This window comes from Aspergillus undulatus (genome assembly GCF_047715775.1).
Source record: "Aspergillus undulatus strain CBS 261.88 unplaced genomic scaffold BDV17scaffold_12, whole genome shotgun sequence".
Classification (NCBI taxonomy): Eukaryota; Fungi; Ascomycota; class Eurotiomycetes; order Eurotiales; family Aspergillaceae; genus Aspergillus; species Aspergillus undulatus.
Genome location: NW_027396616.1, coordinates 467,434 through 487,608, shown reverse-complemented (window position 1 = coordinate 487,608; position 20,175 = coordinate 467,434). Strand labels below are relative to the sequence as shown.

Genomic DNA, 20,175 nt, shown 5'->3' with positions numbered 1-20,175 from the left:
CGATAGATACAATGAGGGGTCGACTTCCCAGGGGTTGGAGTAGCGGCCGAGCCGCTAGAAATCACGTGGTCTCATACTTTCGTATCACAGTCTAACAGAGGTTATATACAGATGCATAAATGAGACAAGACGTAGCTGGGAGGGCTGTACTTCGAGAGATATCGACTGAACGGGCGGTCAAGGGCAGCAGAAAGAGCCACTTCACATATGGAATGAAGCCTAGGCCGGCACCATGACATTTATACTAAAACCAAGAGATTAATTTGCTTGCACTAGATCCTGCAAGACCTGCAATGCAACTTTCTCCCTCCCATCCGGTACAAAAATATGGTCATGATAGAAGCCGCTAACCACATTCGCACTGACTTTTGCATCCTTGAGCTTTGCGCTAATGGCGGCGATTAGTCCTACGGCTTCAAGACTAGAATGCACGCTGAGAGTAATCATGCGACAGGGAAAGACATAGTTGGTGAAGCCATGCGAATCGGCACGCTCGCGAGTAACAACAAATGTGGTGCCTTCTGTTTCCTGAAAGAGAAGTTGCGGTTGCAGTGTATGGAAATCTTCGCTCGCCTGGTGGATAGTCGTGTTGGGCACAGTGAGAAAGACGAAAATATCTGGGTGCAGGATCGGCTCGAGAGATGAAAGAAGTATTTTGAGATCAGATTCGCCAGGTGCCATTGTACTTGCTATATTGGGGTATGGAAATAGTTATCACGAAGGATTTTGTAAATTGGTGTAAAAAAAAAAAACCCTTTGGTAAAAGTAATAAAATAATTTCAAAGCTACAAAAATATATTACGGTTGGTCACGTGAATTAAAATGCTGTCGGAGCATACTGCCCTCCGGTACCGCCTGCCCCTAGGGGTTCGACCTCTTCTATTAGTAAGCTAGTTATCTTAGATAGGCGGCTATGAGCGTCAGCCTAGGTGTAAATTACTCGACATCAACCACTAATCATATAAAAGAATGAAGGTCTGATTTCTCAATCTAGCTGCAAACGGTGGTTTAAATACACAGATAATAATCAGCAATCTAGCCGGAAACAGCAACTAGAAGAGATATAACTTTTGAACGGTGGCAATAGCAGAAAATTTCTGCATAAACCTCGGTGATCGGAGGTCGTCAATCCGATATCCTAAATAGGCAGGTCGTACGGTCGACAGCGGCCTACCGGCCACCCAATGAGACACACATCCATCGCTTCCCATAAATGCTAACGAATTGGCTTCGCAGTCATGAGGTGGAGGGGGTAAGGGTCATCTCACCCCTTTCAACAGGTGACGTGACCTGTGTACTACATGCAGGAGGTTTACTTGCCAACGGCGCTCACGACCCAAGAACTGCATGCACGACGCCCACCAGCCGCTCAACAACCAACTCGACGTCTGCGCGGGAGATGTTGTATGCTGGGGCTATCTGAACAATGTCCCCGTTCTTTCCATCCGCGACGCCGACGCCGGGAATGACTGAGATGCCGTGTTCCTTCTGCAGGCCAGTCAGGTGGACATTCTGCGCTATACCGTCTGCCACTGGGAAGGGCTCTTTGGTTGTTTTTTTCTTGACAAACTCGACCTAGATTCGTTAGATCATGCACAGTGAAATCTAAAAGGGTACCTACAGCCCAGAAGAGTCCGCGTCCGCGAATGTCTCCCACGTTCTTGTGTCCTCCCAGGCGGTCTTTCAACAGCTGCCCTAGATACCTTCCCTGCTCTTGAACGTTCTCTAGTAGATTATCATCCTTTATGATCCTGTGCACAGCGCAGGCCGCCGCGCATGCGATAGGGTGTCCCTGGTAAGTCTGGCTATGGATGAAGCTCCCTGTACCTTTGGACAGGGTGTCCACAACCCGTGACCCGACAAGGAGTGCTCCGACAGGAGCATACCCGCCTCCCAAACCCTTCGCAACGGTTTGCAGATCAGGCACAACGCCTTCCTGCTCCCAGGCGTGGAGAGTCCCCGTCCGACCCATACCCGACATGACTTCGTCCAGTACCAATAACGCACCATGGTGGTCGCATACCTCCTTCATCGCCTTGAGGTATCCTGGAACGGCGGCAACGCATCCCAGCGTCTGGCGAGGTCAGCGAAGTGATTTATTGCCAGGGCCGAAGACTCACCGTCCCAGACATGGTCTCAGCGACGAACGCGCAAACTCTATCCGCTCCAACTCTCTGGAACTCGTTTTCCAACTCCTCTGCCAGGCGGGCAACATATTCCGCGTCGCTTTCGCCTTCTCTCTTGTCCCGGTATGGATAACAAGGCGAGACGTGCGAAGTACTAGCCGCCAAGATGGGCTCATAGACCGCGCGACGCGCTTTGTGGCCGCCCACTGCTAGAGACCCAAGGGTGTTCCCATGATACGACTGTCGTCGGGCGATAAATTTTGTCCGCTGCAGCTGAGGCTTCGGCAGCTCAGTGAAGTACTGACGGGCCATCTTGAGCGCGGCCTCGATTGCCTCGGTTCCTATCTTCATTAATTCAGGTTGCCAACTGGGTCTACATACCTACTAACCTGAGCTTACTATGAAAACTTTACTCATAGCTCCATTCGTCGAGTCCGTCAGGAAAGACGCAATCTCCTCGGCGGCCGGAACGGTGAAGAAGGGCGAGTAGACGTACGCCGCCTTGTCCAGTTGCTCCATGATTGCCTGCTTCACTCGCGGGTCATTGTGCCCGAGACAGGCGACTGCCGCACCGCCGCTTGCGTCAAAGATTGCTCGTCCATCGCTCGTCTCGAGATAATGACCCTGGCTCCTGAGTATTTCTGGTGGACGGGTGTCTATTTTGCTGTAGAGGACGGAGGGAGCCATGGTATGGTCAATGACGGTGGGCGCCTTGCGAAGGAGATATGAGCAACGCTTATCAGTAGAGACTTTTCTGGATTAAAATCTCTTCCGTTTTTCTTTACTTCCTCCGGCTTCTGTTCTCAAGTACGGGTTCATCTTATACCCCTCGCCGTTATCAAGCCGATCGGCCAGCGACTTGGAGTAACGGCGACGCGAGCAAATCGGCGTTCAACTTGCAGCTTATCAAGCCCGAGTGCAACTCTGATTGGAATAGAATTCGGACGACCGAGCCTGTCATTGGCAACGTGAGGTATGTACATCCCAGCTGCGTTGCAACCGAATCATGCGCTTACTGCGATGCGTGCTTAGTATCAAGCCCGGTAGTCTTTTACTTTCGCACGGTCTGTCGGAGAGGAGCCCCAGTAGATTTCGCTCCCCTTACGTAAACTGAGAGTCATCATCCGCTTGATGTAAACTGATCTTTGAGGTTGCTGTTGGTCAACCAACGCACGTTCGGCGAACCTCAGGCCCTTGTCCAACCGGTTAATGCAACATGTCTGCGATGGACCTGCGAAGCGGTAAGAGAGCGAGATGGATGGTGAGCCGAGAGCGGATGGTTGCCTCTCGCAACATACTTGGTAGTTCGCAGTTTGTCTCGATTAGGAAGATCTCAGGTTCTACCGGTGGGTATCCTGATCGGCTACCAACGGACTTACAAGACTCTCTGGCGCAAACAGCAGTAATCCAAGATACTATGGACAAAATAGCTAATCTTATTGGTACAATGTCTTCATAGATCATTTTAATCCAAGCCCATGATAGCAACCGCCAGAGACACGGCGATCGTGGTGCAGTGCGTGCCTCCGACGTCCACACGCACGCCAGACTCATCGCAGCCATTGTGCAGGACCTCGCCGTTGATCCGACAGCTAACAGCAGGCAATGTTATACTGAAGCTTCCCTGCGTATTTCTCGCCCCGCAAACCTTGAACGCAACCTCCTTACCAGAGCCATCAATTTTCCAACTAGCATTGATAACCCCATGCGGCGTCGGAACCCTGCCCTTCGCCCACCTAAGCCCAGTATGAGTGAGGGTAGGCCGAAACGCCCATTCCTTGAATCCCGGTTTCGTCGGCTGAATCCCAAGAACATATTCAGTAAAGACGTATGTCGGAGCCCCGCCCCATGGATGCGCATGCGATGTGAAGAGATCCAGACCGGGCCGACCATCGGGATACACGTACTCCCATGCCGTCCCTGTGTAGTACTCATCCTGGTCTACCATTGCGGCCCACAGGCCATTCAGCAGGAGATCGACGGCCTCGGTTACAGCGGGATCGGTTGGCGCTTGTCTTGCATATGCAAAGAGTGCCTCGAGGAGGAATCCTGACAGATTAGGAGAAAGGTTTGTTGACGGGTCTGAGGCCGGGAGATCCGAGGAAAGTTTGTACCCGATACCAAGCTTGAGTGAGGAGAGTGCCGCAATGGCCGATGCAGCCTGAGTTTCGTTTGCTGTGCCGGAGAGGATGGCCCATGTCGTTCCGATATAAGAGGTCTCGTTTGTAGCTGTTAGACTCGAGCTGTATGTCCCGAGGTCACTCTTCCAAAGGTGCCGGTTGACCGCGTCAGAGATATTTGTAGCGACGTCGCTCCACTTTTGCGCGGTCTCGGCTTCTCCCACGACATCTGCCAAGTTGGCAAGGCGGTTCAAGGTATGAGTGAGCAGAGCAGACGCAGCCGTGCCATTGCTGTCGCCCTGGAAGAAGGCGCCGATTGTCCCTCCTGTGGCAAGCCCGGAGTGCTGATCGACAAGCGGCAGCAAAACCTCAACCCCAGTCTTAATTTTTGCCCACCACCCGACGACAAAGTCCTCATCCGCAAAATCAAGATAGTATTGAGCATGCTGTTGAGGAAGAACATCTGGTAATCGAGCAGACCGTAGGACTTGTAAACAGGAGTATACTTTGCGGCCTGGCCCATGCCCGGAGACATCGCGAACAGTCCAGCGGAGGGGCCATTTGTCTCTTGACGCTCGAGACAGAACTTCAACGTGCCTTTGAGGAAGTCGGCCCTGTAGGTGCTGGCGCTGATGATGCGCTGGGTGTGCGCAAAGTCACCCGACCAGACAAGTCGATCACGCTTTGCGCCGTCCAGGCAGACCGACTCGGTGTTGTCCATGACTCCGTATTCCTCGAGGACAGTCTCGTTTGTCATGGGGTTGCGATACAGAACAGTGCCATTCTGCGCGTGGACTGTCACATCCTTGACATACGCCACTTGGTCTGCCCAGGGCCCGAACCCCCATGTCCCGGTGTATACGCTGCCTGTTGAGAACATGGCATTGGAAACCAACTGCAGGTCGCTCAGTGGCACAGTGATAGGAGGATTGCTTCCAATTGAAACGATATATCCGTCCTCCGCGATGCTGGTAGAAATGCTGAACCACTGGCCTTCCTTAACATTAAAGGGGAGCTCATAGTAAGACACCCGACCACTCTCCAACGACGTGTTATTGACAATGTTGTGGCCGAATCCAACAGCCAGCGTATTACTCGGCACAAGCGTCCGATTGGTGTTCAGAAAGGTCGCGTCTGGAGGATACTCGCTTGTGAGAAGAAACGTAGGACCGAAGCTGGTCGCTGAAGTCGCGACCCTCCAACCAGTTCCACCACGCACAATCTTCGTCTTGAATGTCATTGTATAGTTGGAGAAGTCCGCCCCCAACGCCGACTGCGCCGATTGCTGCCCGCGAAGCCGCACCCCGTCGGCAGTGACCTCCCACGTCGACGGCGCCGTTCCCTTCTCGATACAAGCCTGCTGCACTGTGCGTGCCCCGAGCGCCCAAATCTCATTATACAGCGGATTCGAGCTCTCAAAGTAACCAGGCAATTCATTGACTGGGCGCCGCTCATTGAGGGACTGGATCCCAGCGCCGCATATCCGCACGTTTCTGTCATGGTTAAGTAATCGGAGACTCTGCCAGCGCTGCCCACCCTGTTGAAAATATGACTTGATCTGACCTGGGGTAGTGATATTGAACGTTTCAACGCGGAAGGTATTCGATAGCTGGTTTTGGAAGGCCCATGGGCCGTCCGCGTAGGGCACGTCGAGGCCTGGCTTTGCTTCTGAATATTTGGCTTCTATCTGAACTGTTCCAGAGAGGGAATGGATGTAGAGGAACGGGTATCCCCCGACTTCTGCGCCGTAATCGAGAGTTACATTGGGTTGAGATGGGGAGAGCGTGATGCATGTCGCATTGGCGTTGTAGGAGTGGAAGCCGCCAGACGAATGCCCAAAGCGCTCTGGATATACAAGAATCTCGCTTTCAGATGTGAGAAGGCATAGCCAAATTGGGGAGCTCACCTCTCACCTTTTACCAAAACCCACGCAGTAGACGAAGACAAGGCCCAGCGCAGGCCATATACGTAGCATGTTCGCAGTTATTGTCGACCCAAGTCCATGAATGCGCGAAACAATGGTTATATATGCGTGCAGCACCGCCCACAATTCCAGTGGGCTCGTTTCGGTGACTCTTATCCCGAGCAAACTTGGAGCGGTGCCCAGTCGGTCGTGGATGTGGAGGAGAAGGTGCGCTTGGCGAAGCTGCCTAGTGTCTGCACTATACAGCGAAACTTGCAGAGACTCAGAGAGCCTGTTGGAGATCAACAGTCACTACGTAATCTTTGTTTGAGATCGGCGTCAGGCACCGCTTGCTGTCTCCACCGTCGCTGTCACTCCGATGCGGCGGCTCGGAAAACCCGGACACTATGCCTATGGGTTTTAAGATAAAGTTGATATGCCTTTAGGTTTTGATAAATTTGAGCTGCTCGATATCAGGAAGTCTCAAGTCTGAGCGGTGATTCCATCTCCATTGGTTCCGGTTCAAATACAGGATCAATATGTGGCAGTTAGGAGGGTATACCGCTCCGAGTTGCTGGTTCAGCATATCACTTCATTCAAACGGTTCCTTTGAAAGCCCCGTTTGTATAATCTCAAGATCATGGCTAGGTCATGGTTCTGTTATGATATCGCAACATCAGCCGCGAGCGGACCAGGTCTCCAAGAAAGAGGATCTGCCTCTGATTGCTGAGTTAGTGCGTCAAGGTTGCTGGACTTGGGACAAGGTCCGGGGAATAATGTTACTCAGTAATCAGCTGAGGGGATATTGACCCGGTCATCTGTGTAGTAATGTGATTTAAGCGATGGGCTGATTCTATGCAGATACAAACACCCTGAATGATAAATGCAGCGCCAAGCAGGTACCTTGGGGGTAGGGCTCCTCCGCAGGTCCTCGTGCACGACGCGATTCTTGACTGTTAAGACCTCGATAAACTGGGCAGTGCTTCATGAGGGGTAGACAAGTTCTGGGTCTAGAGCTCTCTCCACGTTGAGTTGAAGCTTTGAGTTTCAGATATCGTATGTCTTCTCAGACTTCAGCCCTAGACTCCAGCCGCCCCTCTACACGCTCGAGTCTAGAATGAGCACCAAGGACGAGATAGCAGTGCAAGCGAAGAATGCTAGTCATCCCTGCGGTATGCCTCTATTTATAGTCTCCTTCTTTTTTCGTTTCGCCTAACGAACCCTTTCATCAGGCACCCAAATCTGGTTCACCAATCTGGAGGATGGGAACACCTGGTTCCGATCACCACATAAGCTCGAGAAAACGATAGCTTCAGTCACAAGCACCACCCCAAATGACCCCCTAAATTGGCCCGCCTGGCGTCGAGATGCCCTACTGATTGCAATCGGCTTCAGCAGCTTCCTATCTGCAGCTCTATGCCCAATCCTCGCCACAGGCTTTCCAGAAATATCGGATGCATTTGGCGTATCTACGCAAAAAGCCTCCTTCACCATAGGCATATACATGCTTGGACTCGGAGTCGGCACCCTACTCTGGTCGCCCACTGCAACTCTCTTTGGCCGGCGCCCTGTTTACGTCGCCGGGTCTCTCCTCCTTATCGCGTCTTGTGGTTGGGCAGCTGCCAGTCCTTCCTACGCTAGCTTGGTGCTTGCGAGGTTCGTCCAGGGCCTCGCCTCCAGCCCGGGCGAGTTCCTAGTCTCAGTCACTATATCAGAGGTGTACCAACCACAAGAGCGAGGTTTCAGGCTAGGCATCTACATGCTTCTTCTAGCGGCGGGGAAGAGTCTTTCACCGTTGATTGGAGCTGGGGTTATTCAACGACTCGGTTGGCGTTGGGTGATGTGGTACGTCGAGTAGATTATTTCATTCTTCATCGCAATAGCTGACTGAGGAGCAACAGGGTGTCGGCCATAGCCTCCGGTGTCTGTTTCGGTTCCATCCTCATTTTCGGGCGGGAGACATACTGGGTGCGCGACGACCGAAAAGTAAGCAGGCAATGCTATTCAGCCATATAGAGAAGGGCAAAAGCTGATCAATATAAAGGAAGACTGCGGTTCGGTGACACGTACACCAGGACAGGTCTACACCGACAACCTCTCGACTTCACCACCTCTCCGCTTCTCCCAAGCACTCTCGCTATGGAACGGTCGCCTCAATCAATCCAGCTGGTTTACACTAGCATATAAACCTATGCGTCTACTCAGATCTCTCACCCTCCTTTGGTCGGCAACGATATACGCCCTCTCCCTCGGCTGGCTCGCTGTCCTAGCAGAAACAATCTCGCATTTGTTCCAGTCTGTCGATGGGTACGGCTTCAGGCCACTTCAAACAGGCCTGCTCTATATATCCCCTCTCATAGGAACAGTCCTCGGCAGCGTTGTCGGCGGTAAGGTGTCTGACATCCTAGCATGGAGAAAGGCACACCATAATCACGGCATATACGAACCTGAGTCTCGGCTCGTGATGATGATACCGGCGGCCCTCACGGCCGTTCTTGGTCTGGCGGGGTACGGTGTGGGTATCGAGGCACGTACCCATTGGGTCATTCCAACCGTCTGCTTTGGCGCTGTGTACTTTGGGTGTATCCTTTGTAGCATGATCGTAGTCACGTACTCTCTCGATGTGCACAAGGTAGCTGCTATTGAAGCGCAAGTTATCCTGAGTGTATTCAAAAGTACGTGTTGATTAATCCAGCCCTTTTGGCCATGGTGAAATGCTAATCTGGTCGGTTAGACGTCCATGGTCTGGCGTTCTCGCTGTTCGTTGTTGATTGGGTCAAAACGGCGGGACCGCGGGATATGTTTTTGGTTATTGCGGGTATTCATCTGGTGTTTCTCTTAACAACTACCCCAATGTTTATGTATGGGAAGCGGATACGGATGCGACTGGAGAAGTGACGTCCTAGATATATTACCTTACAGGACTCACAACGACCACGCCCAATTCCTCACCCGAATGCAAGAGAGCGCCCAGACGGTGGCTTAAATCAAAAATGAGGGCGAGACGGCGGACAACATTAAGAAAGTGTATGTTTCTGCCTCCTTTCCCTCTCATCCTATCCGCTAATGTTAGTTTTCTATACCTACCAGCCGTCTCCACGTCTCTCAAGACCGCAATGAGGTTTTCGTGGCAGTCGCCCAGTATGATAGCGAGCACATCAGATATCTCAACGACAAGAACCACAAAAGCCACGCCCCATCATTCATGACGATGAATTGGGTTGGTCCCTTCAATACCCTTAATCCTAACCACATGCAAGCGGTGGGCTCGATTCTTCTGGCCATGTCGCTTCGAGCAGACGCCGAGGAGAGGGGCTCGGTTTGGATACTGTGGGGATTTCATTGTCTTTGGTTCCATTGTCTTTAAGCTACGAGGATATCTTGAAAAAAGAGCTGGGCCTCCTATGCCAACAAACTTTGTTTTTCATGTACCTGCAGTTGAAGCGAATCGAAATGTAAATTGGTTGTCAGATTCATGCTTTTGAAGGACCAACCAGCCGTATCTTTGGTGCAGCTACTTGGCCGAAGCATTTCAAACAGATAGCTGAATGGGGCCGGGGCTCCCTCGCTTCTACCTATCTCGCAGCCATCAACTTCTGAATAAAATTACTCCTCCTCTTCAACAAAGCACCAACATTGCTCGAAAACTCATAGTTGTGTCCTCCACGTGGTAAGATCGCCGCATCAACCGCGGAAGCATTCACGAACCTCTTCACCAAATCCTGGAATATCGGTATTCCTTCTTGCTCATTCTCCCACGCAATATCCACCTCCGCGGCAAGGAATTGAACGGGAACATTAACACCCGGAAAGACCTCGTTGAGAAGCCACGTGTTATTTTCGAGAGCAAGATACTCGCTCAGTTCAGACTTTGGTGCTGCATTGCGAGCCACCAGTAAGTATTTAATGCTGCTATTGTAATGGGAGAGGGATGCCATACCAGGTTCAAACACCGCTGCAATGACGCTCTCCGTCAACGCCCCGTCCTGCAGCCACTCAACCTCGCCCATAAACCGCCGGATATTCTCCGCGGTAGGCTCAGTCACGTAGCGGGGTCCACCGATCTCGCTATCCAGTCCCGGGAATAAGCCAAGTGGTTTCAGGGAAGGCAGGGAGCCCATCACGCTGACTCCGAGGGTAGGCAGGCGGTTTTTCGCTTCGAATGCGATGGACAGAGCAAGAGAGCCGCCGATCGAATGGCCAATTAGGATTATGCCCGGCCTTTGCCCAGAATGGCCAAGACTATCGCTGTATACCTTCTCTATGAAGCCGATGAAAGCCGGTATGGAGTCTCGGAGAGGCGTTTTGGTAGACGGGATTGGGGTCCCGCCGTAGCCGGGGCGGCTAATGTTGAGTACATCGTGGCCGAGGTTGTTGAGTTCTTGGACTACGCTGGGACCAGTTAGTAAGAGGTCTTTGCTATAAGAAGGAGGCGACATACGAGACTACTGAGTTATCGAAGAAGGCCGGGGTTGCCCCTCCTCCGTGCAGCAGGACGATCAAGGGGAGTGTTGGCTGCGCACCCCGTTTGAGAAGCCCGTAGAAATAAAGGCCGTTCTTCTCAAAGGGAATCTTTTCGTCGTATTTGGTGGCCATGGCTTCTAATACTAGTCGATTGTGGTTCTGCCTACAGGACATGGATTCACGCAAGGTGTTCGTTATGTGTAAGATTTGAGCACTGCCACTAAAATTCTGCACACATTCATTGGCCAGCGTAAAGCACGAAAGAGGAGGAACAGATGAGTCACAACAGTATTAATAATGTCGCGAGCCTAGACACGCTCTGCAGGCCGCAATTGCGTGCTTCCAGACTTGGTCGGTTCTTCGTGAGATTGCTCCTGCTCGTCCCGGCCAGGATCACTTTGGACATCCGATTCAACAGGCAGCCTTCCGATAACTCCTCGAGCCCTATCTCTCTTTTCTAAATACGCAATCAGTACGACGAACGGCAGTGTCAGCGCCCCGGTCACTAGGCTCGCAATATACCCCTTGCGATAATTCGGGGCATCCGTGACCGGATAGAAGATCAACGGCCACCAGGTGACAAAAGCAAAATCAAACGAGTTCATGAATCCGGTCGCAATGGCTCGAAGCTGCACGTCATGACTGGTCACGTCGGCCAGCCAGCTGTACCATACTGCCTGCGGTGCGTATGTGGTGCCTAGGAGGTAGAAGGCGAAGAAGTACCCTGTTGTCGGCGGGTCTGCGACTAGGATGGCAGACCCAACAACAAAGGTCACGCCAATCGCAATGGAGACCTCCCACCGAGACCGCAGTCGGTCGGAGATGGCAGCATATCCGATCGTCCCGACAATGGCCGTGGCATGGACTGCGGTCGGATAGTTGTTTTGCTGGACGGTGGTGTAGCCGCGCGACGCCATCCAGAGCTGCATCACATTGTTCGACAAACTCTGGACACAGAGCGAGTACACTAGAGAGTTAGGCAAGGCCTGGCATTAGGGCAGGCGGCTTACGCATGAAGATAAATGGCAGCAGGTAGAATTGCCAGCTCCACAAGACGCGTTTGAACACTGTCAGATCCCATTGCTCCTTGCGAGGAGGACCGAGTCGAGTTGCAGCGTGCTCCTTTTCCTCGGCATTGAGATACCAGGCCACTCGATGTGCGGGCAGATCAGGGATAAAAAACCATCCAAAGAGAGCCACTGGGAGGGTCATGACGGAGACAATGATGAAGATCCATTTCCACGCCGAAAGGCCCCCCTTGCCAGCTAGACTCTCCAGCAGCCCTGCTTGAATCCATCCTCCGGCCATGGACCCAAATTGGCCAAAGACGCAGAAGATGGCATTCCGCGTACCCAGCTCCGACTTTCTGTACCACGAAGCAAGAGTGAATAATGCTCCGACACTGGGCGGTCAGTCAGGACGTCTGCTACGTATGAGACGGGATAGACGCACTACGCAATGGCCGAAAAAGCACCCTCGATTGCATTCAACAGGATGACCTGCCAGGAGTGTGTCATGCGAAAAGTGATCATGGTGAGCACACTCCACGTCACATTGGCCGGCACAAAGACATATTTCGGTCGGACCAGGGTCAACAGGCTAGTTCCGGGCATTTGGAATACAGCGTAGGTAACCAGGTACGCAGTGCTCATGTAGTTGTAGTCCTTGCCTCGGAAATTGAGCGCCTCCTTCATTCCGCTAATATATGCCGAGGAGTAACTAGACCTGGTGACGCCAAACAGAAACCAGATGAGCGAGAAGTACGGCAGGAGCGTGATGTCGAGTTTCGCCAGCAAAGCTCGGTCCCTTGGGTCAGCGCCCCAGAGCCAGACGGCGATCCTTGTTGGAAGGGGAGCCATGGCCGAGGATAAAGGGGGGGTGGTGAAGAACAGCGCGACTGCAGGCGACTGCAGGCGGGGATGATCTTAAAGCTATGGAATTGGAGTCGTCACGAGAAAGGCATCTAAAATGGCGACAAGGTTGTCCTTCTGAAGCAGCAAGGATTTGCTATCTGCCTTGGCGCAGCAGTGACCATGATGTGATTCGCGCAAATGTAGCGTCACTGCAGGTGTCGTTGTATCCCCCGAGCCGCCCTTGCGTGCAGCGTGCTCAGAACTACTTACCAAGACAGGATCTCGACCTGGTTTCTCTTTCCTAAATTATCGAGTAGATACATAGCTGTCGCGCCTTCTTTGTCTGGCAAGAATGCTGCAGATATACACGGCAGGTGCGATACGCCGCTACACCTTCCCGGACACAGGGCAACAACCACCCCAGCCCTAAACAATGCAACTGCTGTCCTCTTCCGGGGTCCGGACTTCGATTCATGGGTTTTTTACATTGATACGTCTTGTTACTTCGAGGCTTCTCCTGACTGCCTCTTCTCCACAGACAGATACCGATCCTTGCCTTCGCCCCGCACCCGGATCTCATATTCGCCATCCATAAAGTCCTTCAGCCGAAGCTCCGTTGTCCTTCCAAGCCCCTCCAGCTCGTCAAGTCGGTCAAGCGTTGCGTTCAAGTGTTCTTCGAAGTCAGGATCGCTGATGACAGACCGGAAGGCATTCTGCATGGGGACGGAATCAGCTCTAACGACTGCATCGGCGTCGATCGCGATGATGTTCATCTCATCCAGCCTCTTGATAAGGTCCGCTCGTGTCATCAGCTCTTGAGCTTTGTGCAGTGGGATGCCTGGGAGACCGGAGACGTAGTGTGTTCGATCCGGGTTCTTCTCCAGCTCAACCAGGGTCTTGCCCAGCAGCATAGCACCAGACTACAATATTAGCACTGTCTACCAGGGTATTTGAGTGAACTTACTGCCAAGTCTTGTTGATCTTCAGCCTTATCATCCATTTCGGCACCGAGAATCCAGCATTTACACAGCAACCACCGTTTCTCTTTCTCACAGATGGACTCGCATGTTTTGAGCATGTCCTTTGATCGAGCAACTTGATCAAGGTGGATCAACCGCCCGCCAACAAGCTTATAAACCTGATCAAGGACGCTCTCTGGAACAGATTCTCGGAAGGCAGACTGCCGGAACGCCTTCAGGGACTCAACGGCCATGTCCTTTGGAATGTCCTGCACATTCAGCACTCGCATCCGAGTCGCATGTAGCCGAAGCATCTCAGTTGTCCGATACTGGTCGCTGGTGAAAACAAGGGTAATCAGCCCGCTGGCAGCCCACATCTCCGCCCGCTGCTGTAGGAGGTCGATAAGTTGTTGTCCTTCTGTGTTGTCTGGTAAGTAATGCAGGTTGTTGATCATCAGCACCAACGGCCTTTCTCCTGTCCTTTTACGCGCGAGGGCGACCTTCTCCAGCTTGTTCAGCGCGCGCTCAATGTCCAGGAGAGGTGTGGAATCGCGCGGGCCGCGAATGCTGAACATCCCTCCGATGTAATCTTCATGGTACTCATAGTCGATCGCCTTCCCTAACCGAAGCCGGAAGACTTCGATATCACCGTGCGCTTCAAGCATGCCGACACCGTCTCCGTGGATCTTCTGCATGGCCTGTAACAGCATAGAGTTTTTTCCAGTGCCCTTCTCGCCGAAGAGTAGGTAGTAGTTGCCCATATCTTGACCACTGACAATGCGATCAATCAGCGACTGCTCCGGTCGCGTTATGCGAAACTTCTGCTCGTCGTCTAAAACAACCCCATTCTCAACAGTATATCCATGCTGCGCGAGAGCCGCCAATTCCAGGGACGAAAAGCCAGGCGAGAAGGCATTGTCGATCTTCCGCAAAACAAGTCGCTTATAAAAAACATGATACGAATAGCCTGCACCACCCAGCATAAGCAAGGCTGCTATCGTGGATGCTCCATTCTCCAAAAATTTCCGCAAAACGCTCTGCTCCTCCTCGTCGCGTTTGGACCCGCGATTGGCGCGTGCGCGCCAGGCCGTTCGCACTGGTCTTCCCTTGAACAGGCGGAACCAGATTCCTGCATTTTCTGTCAATAATTGTCATATCCTACAGGAAGCTATGCCTGCATACCGTATCTGTCCACTCGAATTCGCGGCATGCTGCTTGAAAGGAGAAAGAAACGACGCTGCCTGAGAAAGAGGGAAAAGTGTCAGCCTTGGCGCCAAGACCCGCATACACGCCCCATACCCCCTACCCTTACCTGCGCAGCCCTAAGAATATTCGATTGAACAATTGTTATAGCCCTCCAAAGCCATCCATCACGGGTGCCGGGTTGATTACAATCACTCCACCGCGGCAGAAAGGTTTCATATGCTCAGCACTTCTACCCTATAGACATGCACGAACCAATACAGCCGTTATCGAGGAGTTTATTTCTCATGCCGTTAAGCTAAACGTCAAATGAACAGGCCTGGGCAGCTAAATTACTTGTTAGCCCAGGCTTGAAGAGTGTCGATAGCAGCCAAGTGTTCTCAAAATACCGTCTAATCAAGCCAGTTGATGCTCCTGTCTCACGATCTACGGACATGGCAAAACCAGATGTAGAGAGTGAACTACGCCATGCTCGACCTCATCCTCCCCCGGAAGGCGGCTGATCACCTCAGCTGCCTTCTCTAGACGCAACTCAATGCGTTTCTCACCATTCAGAGTCCGCCATGAAACCGTCGCAAGGTTATCTTTCCCAAGCGCAACCCTCGCAGTAACCGCCCCACTCAAACCCAACCGGGGCTTAAAGAGTATCCTCCTACACCCCGGCGCAACAGGCTGCACACCCGCCAACTCCACACAGTACTCATAAATCGGAACACTCCCCCAAGCATGGCAATCCGAGCGCTGCCGTACATCGTCCTCTTCCCACGTACTAAGATTCTGCGCCAGCATCTTGCGATACGGCTCCCACGCTTGGCTCCAGAATCCCTCGTATACCTCGTCGCCCGCTATACTGAATGCGCGCAGGGCGTAGAAGCGCATCATGTATGAGCATTTGCTGAAGCGGGGGTTGGCGAAGGACTCGGTTAGCAGTCTGGCCCTGTCTTCAGGATGCGCAGTGCCCGAGATGATAGCGAAGACCTGGCAGTGCTGCGAGTATGCATCTTCACCCGCTTCATCGACTGTTGAGTCTGTGAAGAACTGCCCATCGTAGCAGTGTTCCCGTACTGCATCCCGCAAAGCCTGAGCGCGAGTTTCATACTCCCCGGCATACCCGGGCCTCCCAACGTCCCTGACCAGCTGCGCGGCCCGTTGCAGAACATAGGCATAAAGAAGACTAAAATACGTATGCCGATTCGATCGTCTTCCTGACGTTGGTACCCCCTTATCCGGATGCTCGTCTGTCGCGCCCCAACTCGTCACCCAGTCAACATACTGCCATACATCCTCCGGTAACCCAGAAATAAGACCGAGAGTGTCAATATGACTATCAAAGAACTCCAGGACTCCATCAATCCTCGGCAGAAAAGTCCGCGTATAGTCCGTATCCCCAAAATACAAATGGTGATCTGCAACCTGGAGTATCCAGTAAAGCGAGAATCCCGCGATAACCTGGGGGACGTGGCTTGGGAACCGCGACTGCGTTAGTCCTTCGGGGGTTATACTCGCTGCGTAATTTGTGATCGCTTGGCGCATGAGTCTGTCGTCGCCGGAGAGGAGGTAGTGGAAGAGGCCAACGGAACGGGAGTCGCCGGAGTATCTGTCTCAGTTAGGCTTCCTCTAGTCCCATCTTGCTGCGGGTGTGTGGTGAGAGGGGCATACTGCAGCTGTTCGTAGAATGGACAATCCGAGTATCCATCGAACATACAATCTCGCAGTGTGCGAATAGACACGTCCCAAATTTTCGAACTATCCATGTCGCTTGGATTCTCAAAGTCTGCTTTTATAGCGAGAGGGTAGTTGGCCTGCGTTGCCTCAAAGCCCGTAAGCCGAACTGGCGCTGATCCAACAGAGACCTCCAGCCGCAGAAGGCGGAACGTCCTGAACCAAAAGGGCTCGTATACCAGCGGCTCGCCATCAGTAATCTCAAACTTAACCTCGTCGTATGGCCCAATGAGATGCCCATTCTCCGCGTCAAGTCGATCTGCTTTACTCCGGAAGAAAGGGTACGCGCGCGGGTCCAGCTCGTACCCCTCTGAGTAGGTGATCTTCAGCTTGATCGATGACGATCGACCGGGGTCAGCCTGGAACGTCCAGCGTAGGAACGCAGTCGAGTGAACGTCAGCCTGGAGCTCAAGCGTATGCGCAGATCCAGCATCCAGAACCAGGGGCTTCTTATCCGAGAGAGCGGCAGTCCAGTCCTCTGCTGGGATTAAGCTCTGACATGCCCGAACTGTATGAACGTTCACACTGCTCTCCTCATAGATTGGGATCATTCTTGGTCGGAGTCTCCAGGGCGCCAGCTCCCCATTCAGCGTTTTCAGGCTGTATGCAATGGGTGTGACAGGCGGTGATAGCGCGACGGGAGATATACGTTCGTTGATCTGATCTCCAGTCAGCATGGGTACTATAGATCCTACAGGTGGCAAGTAGCATACATGAAGAAACGGATCATCCACCAAGCCAATTGGAAACCGAATACTGCTATCAACCTGCGCAGTCCAACTCTCCGTTCCCGCCGTGTTAATCTCAACGATCTCCCCATCTCCATCCTTGGACTCGACAAACCCAACAACCGTCAACCCCGGGAACGCAGTCCTTTGAAAGGGCATCGCCCCACGGCAGGAATTAAAGTACCGAATCACGTCAAACTGCACCGCATTGCTCCCCTGTCGGAGACACGACGCGATATCGAGAGAGTCATAGTACCAAATCGCGGGACTCCCGCGGGTAGGGCCGACGGCTACCCGCGTGCCATTAACGAAGAGTTTGTATCGCGTGTCTGCTGAGACATGGAGAAGTGCTCTTTTGGGGGGAGAAGGGAGGGAGAACTCGTGGCGGAAGTGGACGATTCGACCGGCTGTGTTGGTGGTGTGCGGGGATGAGTTGGAGTTGGTGTCGGAGTCGATCCAGTTGGGGGGCCAGATCCAGGAGGCTTGGAGGGCGTTGATGGTCTGCAGCTGTTAGTATCGGATTTTTAGGGAGAAATGGAATGGTCGTACTAATTGTTCTTCTGGGGATACTTTCATCATCATCTTGGCTGTGCAGTTGTTGAGGTGAAATGCGAAGCACTGGAGACGGTACGCCGGATATATATCACTGTGAGGGGCTCGGACTGCATTAAGCCGATGCAACAAAACGCCAGAACCCTCAATCTCAACCCCGGCAGAATAATGGCTTTATGGACCTCTTCCAGATGAAGAGGACAAGATACAGGAAGTTGAGGGTCTGTTCTGGTAATGACTAAATGAATCGAGGTTTCCTAAATATGGGTTTCGTCGACAAAAGACTGTCCACTGGATGTTGCTTCAGGAGACATTGTCAACGATGGTAAGATTGGCATCTAATTGTACAATTCTGCCACCACCTAAGAAGCAGGTTCGTTAACTCTGTTGTTCAGAGTGTTGTGGTATTTATGCGGAGGTTCCAGAATATGTCTTCCATACAAAAGTCGCCGCCACGATTATACCATCGGCAGCTGCGACTACTAAGACTTGTTTATTCTGCTAGCGCACCCGTTCTAGATCTGGCCCACCTACAGATACACCAGCAGTGCTTCCGAGGCACCGACAGTAAAAGTTGCCTCTCCTCCAGTCACGCTGGCTGTCTCAACCACCTCGTCTCCTTGCACCGTACAATCGCCGTTCCCAAAAGTCTGCCCTGCAAGTGTCGGACTCTCGCCCCTGTCCGCTCTCGAAGTCGCATACGGCGCAGTCAATCGTCTCGCAGTTAGCGTAGACGAAGGGAGCCCAGTCAAGGTATAGGTCTGGCTGGACCGCGTCCCGCTGGTATAATAGTCCGAGTTATACAGCAGCACGCGAGCAGGACTACCGCCCTCGTAAATTGCATATGCAGCGTAGTTGGTCGTTCGTTCATCCAATGGCGCGATCTGGTCTGCGTTTGCTAGCGCTAATGTGGCGAAGTATGCCCCGTAGTATGGTGCACCCGTCGTGTACCGTCCCCACCAGCAGTACTGGCAGTTTCCGATTGTACCTTGGTGGAAGTAGACGGCCTGGAACGATCAGTAATCGCCAATCCGAGTATAACGGTTGGGTGACCTACCTCAGTCCCCATTGTAACCAACTGCATCACATAATCGACGATCCACAGCGCCGCGCCAAATGTTGGACTTATACCCCCTCCGCCCTGAGTAGCTGCACGAATCAGCCCTGGCCATCGTTCTACAAAAAGAGCGTAACATACCCGAATTCGTCTCTCCAAAGACATGCGGCTTCCCAACGGCATTTGCAGCCTCAATCTCCGCCCTGAACGGCTCCACCTGCGTCGCAATAGCAGCATGGCTCATCAAAGCTTCCAGGTCATAGTTCGGCGCATACTGCGGATAGTTATGCGAGCAGTAGTCGCGCACATAGACAGTTGCGCCTCCTTCTTCCTCTTCTGCTGCGAGGTCTTGAATGCTCATCGGATCCGTGCCGAAATATACCCCAGCCGAGAATATGTTTGTGGCTGAGAGGTTCCCGGCTACGGAATCTTGCCATTCAATTTGGGAGACGTAGTCTGCGGACGCGGTCCAGGGGGAGCCGTTCGCTATGGGGTCGTCATCTGTGAAAACTATGGTTTGTTAGCTCGCGATATTGAACAATGCGAGGGCACTCACAGTTCGGCTCATTGCCTAGCTCGATAGCCTGTAAATTCCCAATACTGTTGAATGCAAGTTGAGCAGCGTCAATCGTATTCTCGATATTATTCAGCCTTCTATTCAGGCCGAGCACAACACTGCCTTCGTATTGCGCAGCTTGGGATATGAAGGCCGGCCCGAAAGTAAGTGTCAGCGGCGCATCGGCGGGGTCGTCGACTGAGTACGTGACAGCTTCAGTGGAAGACGCGTCGTATGTCGCTCGGTCTCTGTGTTCAGATTCATTACCATCTATCTCAAGGATTAGTGTGATTGGAGCCTACTGTGTCGTCCCGCCAATTCTCAGTGGCGGCCAGGCGCCGGTCAAGTCTCGAAAGTTCGCTAAGCAGGTCGTTGTCGCTGCAACGTCGTTGAAGTAGGCAGGAAAAGTGAAGAACTCTAGGGAGACACCGACGGGAGCAGACGAGAGCTGAGGGCTGGAATTTTCAGGCGGGCTAGCGGGGACGTTGAATGTCAGGGCAACCGTTCCTGATACCAGGTGGCTCAAAAGCCAGACGGCCGAGAATCGTGCAGGCATTTTTATTGTAACGCACTAAATGACTTGTTCCTTCCGCGCTCAGCACCTCCAATCTATATAGTGTTCGAATGTTTCCCATCAAATTCGTCACTGGTGTAATGAGGAGTTCGATTGCATGATCGGCAACCCCACGGGGAACCCGCTTAGCCCGGCGGGGGCATTTGCCGTCTCGGGGTATCAGACAGCGAGATGCTACCCTAGGGCGCCTAGCCGTGAGGAGTCGATGCATTCCTCCAGTTAGAAGCTTGTCTAGTGCAGGCGAACTTGGTACTATTCTTTGTTCTTCTTGGGCTGTGAGCTTTACTCCGGTGGCACGGCCGCTGGGCTCTCACTAAATGATTTTATCGGAAGCCGGCTGTCCAGTTTGTCGGTTTCT

At 52.6% G+C, this 20,175-nt stretch overlaps 9 protein-coding genes across 9 annotated transcripts; 1 reads left to right on the top strand and 8 right to left on the bottom strand.

Moving 5' to 3' along the window:
• Positions 1 to 49: 49 nt before the first annotated feature.
• On the bottom strand, positions 50 to 739 carry BDV17DRAFT_257927 (ACT domain-containing protein). The gene has a single exon (XM_073757255.1). The coding sequence runs from the start codon at positions 679 to 681 to the stop codon at positions 259 to 261; it is 423 nt and encodes a 140-aa protein (XP_073617824.1). The 5' UTR covers positions 682 to 739; the 3' UTR covers positions 50 to 258.
• A 173-nt stretch (positions 740 to 912) lies between these two features.
• On the bottom strand, positions 913 to 2,994 carry BDV17DRAFT_257924 (pyridoxal phosphate-dependent transferase). Its single transcript, XM_073757254.1, has 5 exons — positions 2,516 to 2,994; positions 2,121 to 2,467; positions 1,622 to 2,074; positions 995 to 1,575; positions 913 to 931 (listed from the first exon to the last, which is right to left on the bottom strand). Exons 1-4 carry the CDS (start codon positions 2,811 to 2,813, stop codon positions 1,330 to 1,332), a joined length of 1,344 nt encoding a protein of 447 aa, XP_073617823.1. The 5' UTR covers positions 2,814 to 2,994; the 3' UTR covers positions 913 to 931; positions 995 to 1,329.
• Positions 2,995 to 3,591: 597 nt separating this feature from the next.
• On the bottom strand, positions 3,592 to 6,221 carry BDV17DRAFT_289409 (putative alpha-L-rhamnosidase C; the record flags this gene model as incomplete). Its single annotated transcript, XM_073761657.1, has 3 exons — positions 3,592 to 4,692; positions 4,743 to 6,111; positions 6,160 to 6,221. 3 exons carry the CDS (start codon positions 6,219 to 6,221, stop codon positions 3,592 to 3,594), a joined length of 2,532 nt encoding a protein of 843 aa, XP_073617822.1.
• Positions 6,222 to 7,266: 1,045 nt separating this feature from the next.
• BDV17DRAFT_297483 (major facilitator superfamily domain-containing protein) lies at positions 7,267 to 9,047 on the top strand (the record flags this gene model as incomplete). Its single annotated transcript, XM_073763497.1, has 5 exons — positions 7,267 to 7,321; positions 7,466 to 7,994; positions 8,051 to 8,135; positions 8,194 to 8,824; positions 8,884 to 9,047. 5 exons carry the CDS (start codon positions 7,267 to 7,269, stop codon positions 9,045 to 9,047), a joined length of 1,464 nt encoding a protein of 487 aa, XP_073617821.1.
• An 82-nt stretch (positions 9,048 to 9,129) lies between these two features.
• BDV17DRAFT_257919 (uncharacterized protein) lies at positions 9,130 to 9,490 on the bottom strand. Its single transcript, XM_073757253.1, has 2 exons — positions 9,240 to 9,490; positions 9,130 to 9,176 (listed from the first exon to the last, which is right to left on the bottom strand). The coding sequence occupies exon 1, from the start codon at positions 9,432 to 9,434 to the stop codon at positions 9,255 to 9,257; it is 180 nt and encodes a 59-aa protein (XP_073617820.1). The 5' UTR covers positions 9,435 to 9,490; the 3' UTR covers positions 9,130 to 9,176; positions 9,240 to 9,254.
• Positions 9,491 to 9,591: 101 nt separating this feature from the next.
• BDV17DRAFT_257918 (alpha/beta fold hydrolase) lies at positions 9,592 to 10,748 on the bottom strand (the record flags this gene model as incomplete). The annotated part of the gene is made up of 3 exons (XM_073757252.1): positions 9,592 to 10,026; positions 10,090 to 10,541; positions 10,591 to 10,748. 3 exons carry the CDS (start codon positions 10,743 to 10,745, stop codon positions 9,725 to 9,727), a joined length of 909 nt encoding a protein of 302 aa, XP_073617819.1. The 3' UTR covers positions 9,592 to 9,724.
• Positions 10,749 to 10,921: 173 nt separating this feature from the next.
• On the bottom strand, positions 10,922 to 12,472 carry BDV17DRAFT_280547 (major facilitator superfamily domain-containing protein; the record flags this gene model as incomplete). The annotated part of the gene is made up of 3 exons (XM_073759900.1): positions 10,922 to 11,580; positions 11,624 to 12,015; positions 12,066 to 12,472. 3 exons carry the CDS (start codon positions 12,470 to 12,472, stop codon positions 10,922 to 10,924), a joined length of 1,458 nt encoding a protein of 485 aa, XP_073617818.1.
• A 328-nt stretch (positions 12,473 to 12,800) lies between these two features.
• Positions 12,801 to 14,600, bottom strand: BDV17DRAFT_30102 (ATP-binding protein). The gene is made up of 2 exons (XM_073764170.1): positions 13,431 to 14,600; positions 12,801 to 13,386 (listed from the first exon to the last, which is right to left on the bottom strand). The coding sequence occupies exons 1-2, from the start codon at positions 14,406 to 14,408 to the stop codon at positions 12,967 to 12,969; spliced, it is 1,398 nt and encodes a 465-aa protein (XP_073617817.1). The 5' UTR covers positions 14,409 to 14,600; the 3' UTR covers positions 12,801 to 12,966.
• A 314-nt stretch (positions 14,601 to 14,914) lies between these two features.
• Positions 14,915 to 19,799, bottom strand: BDV17DRAFT_297481 (uncharacterized protein; the record flags this gene model as incomplete). Its single annotated transcript, XM_073763496.1, has 8 exons — positions 14,915 to 16,225; positions 16,288 to 17,009; positions 17,064 to 17,579; positions 18,173 to 18,637; positions 18,688 to 18,779; positions 18,829 to 19,197; positions 19,244 to 19,491; positions 19,546 to 19,799. 8 exons carry the CDS (start codon positions 19,797 to 19,799, stop codon positions 15,055 to 15,057), a joined length of 3,837 nt encoding a protein of 1,278 aa, XP_073617816.1. The 3' UTR covers positions 14,915 to 15,054.
• Positions 19,800 to 20,175: the final 376 nt, after the last annotated feature.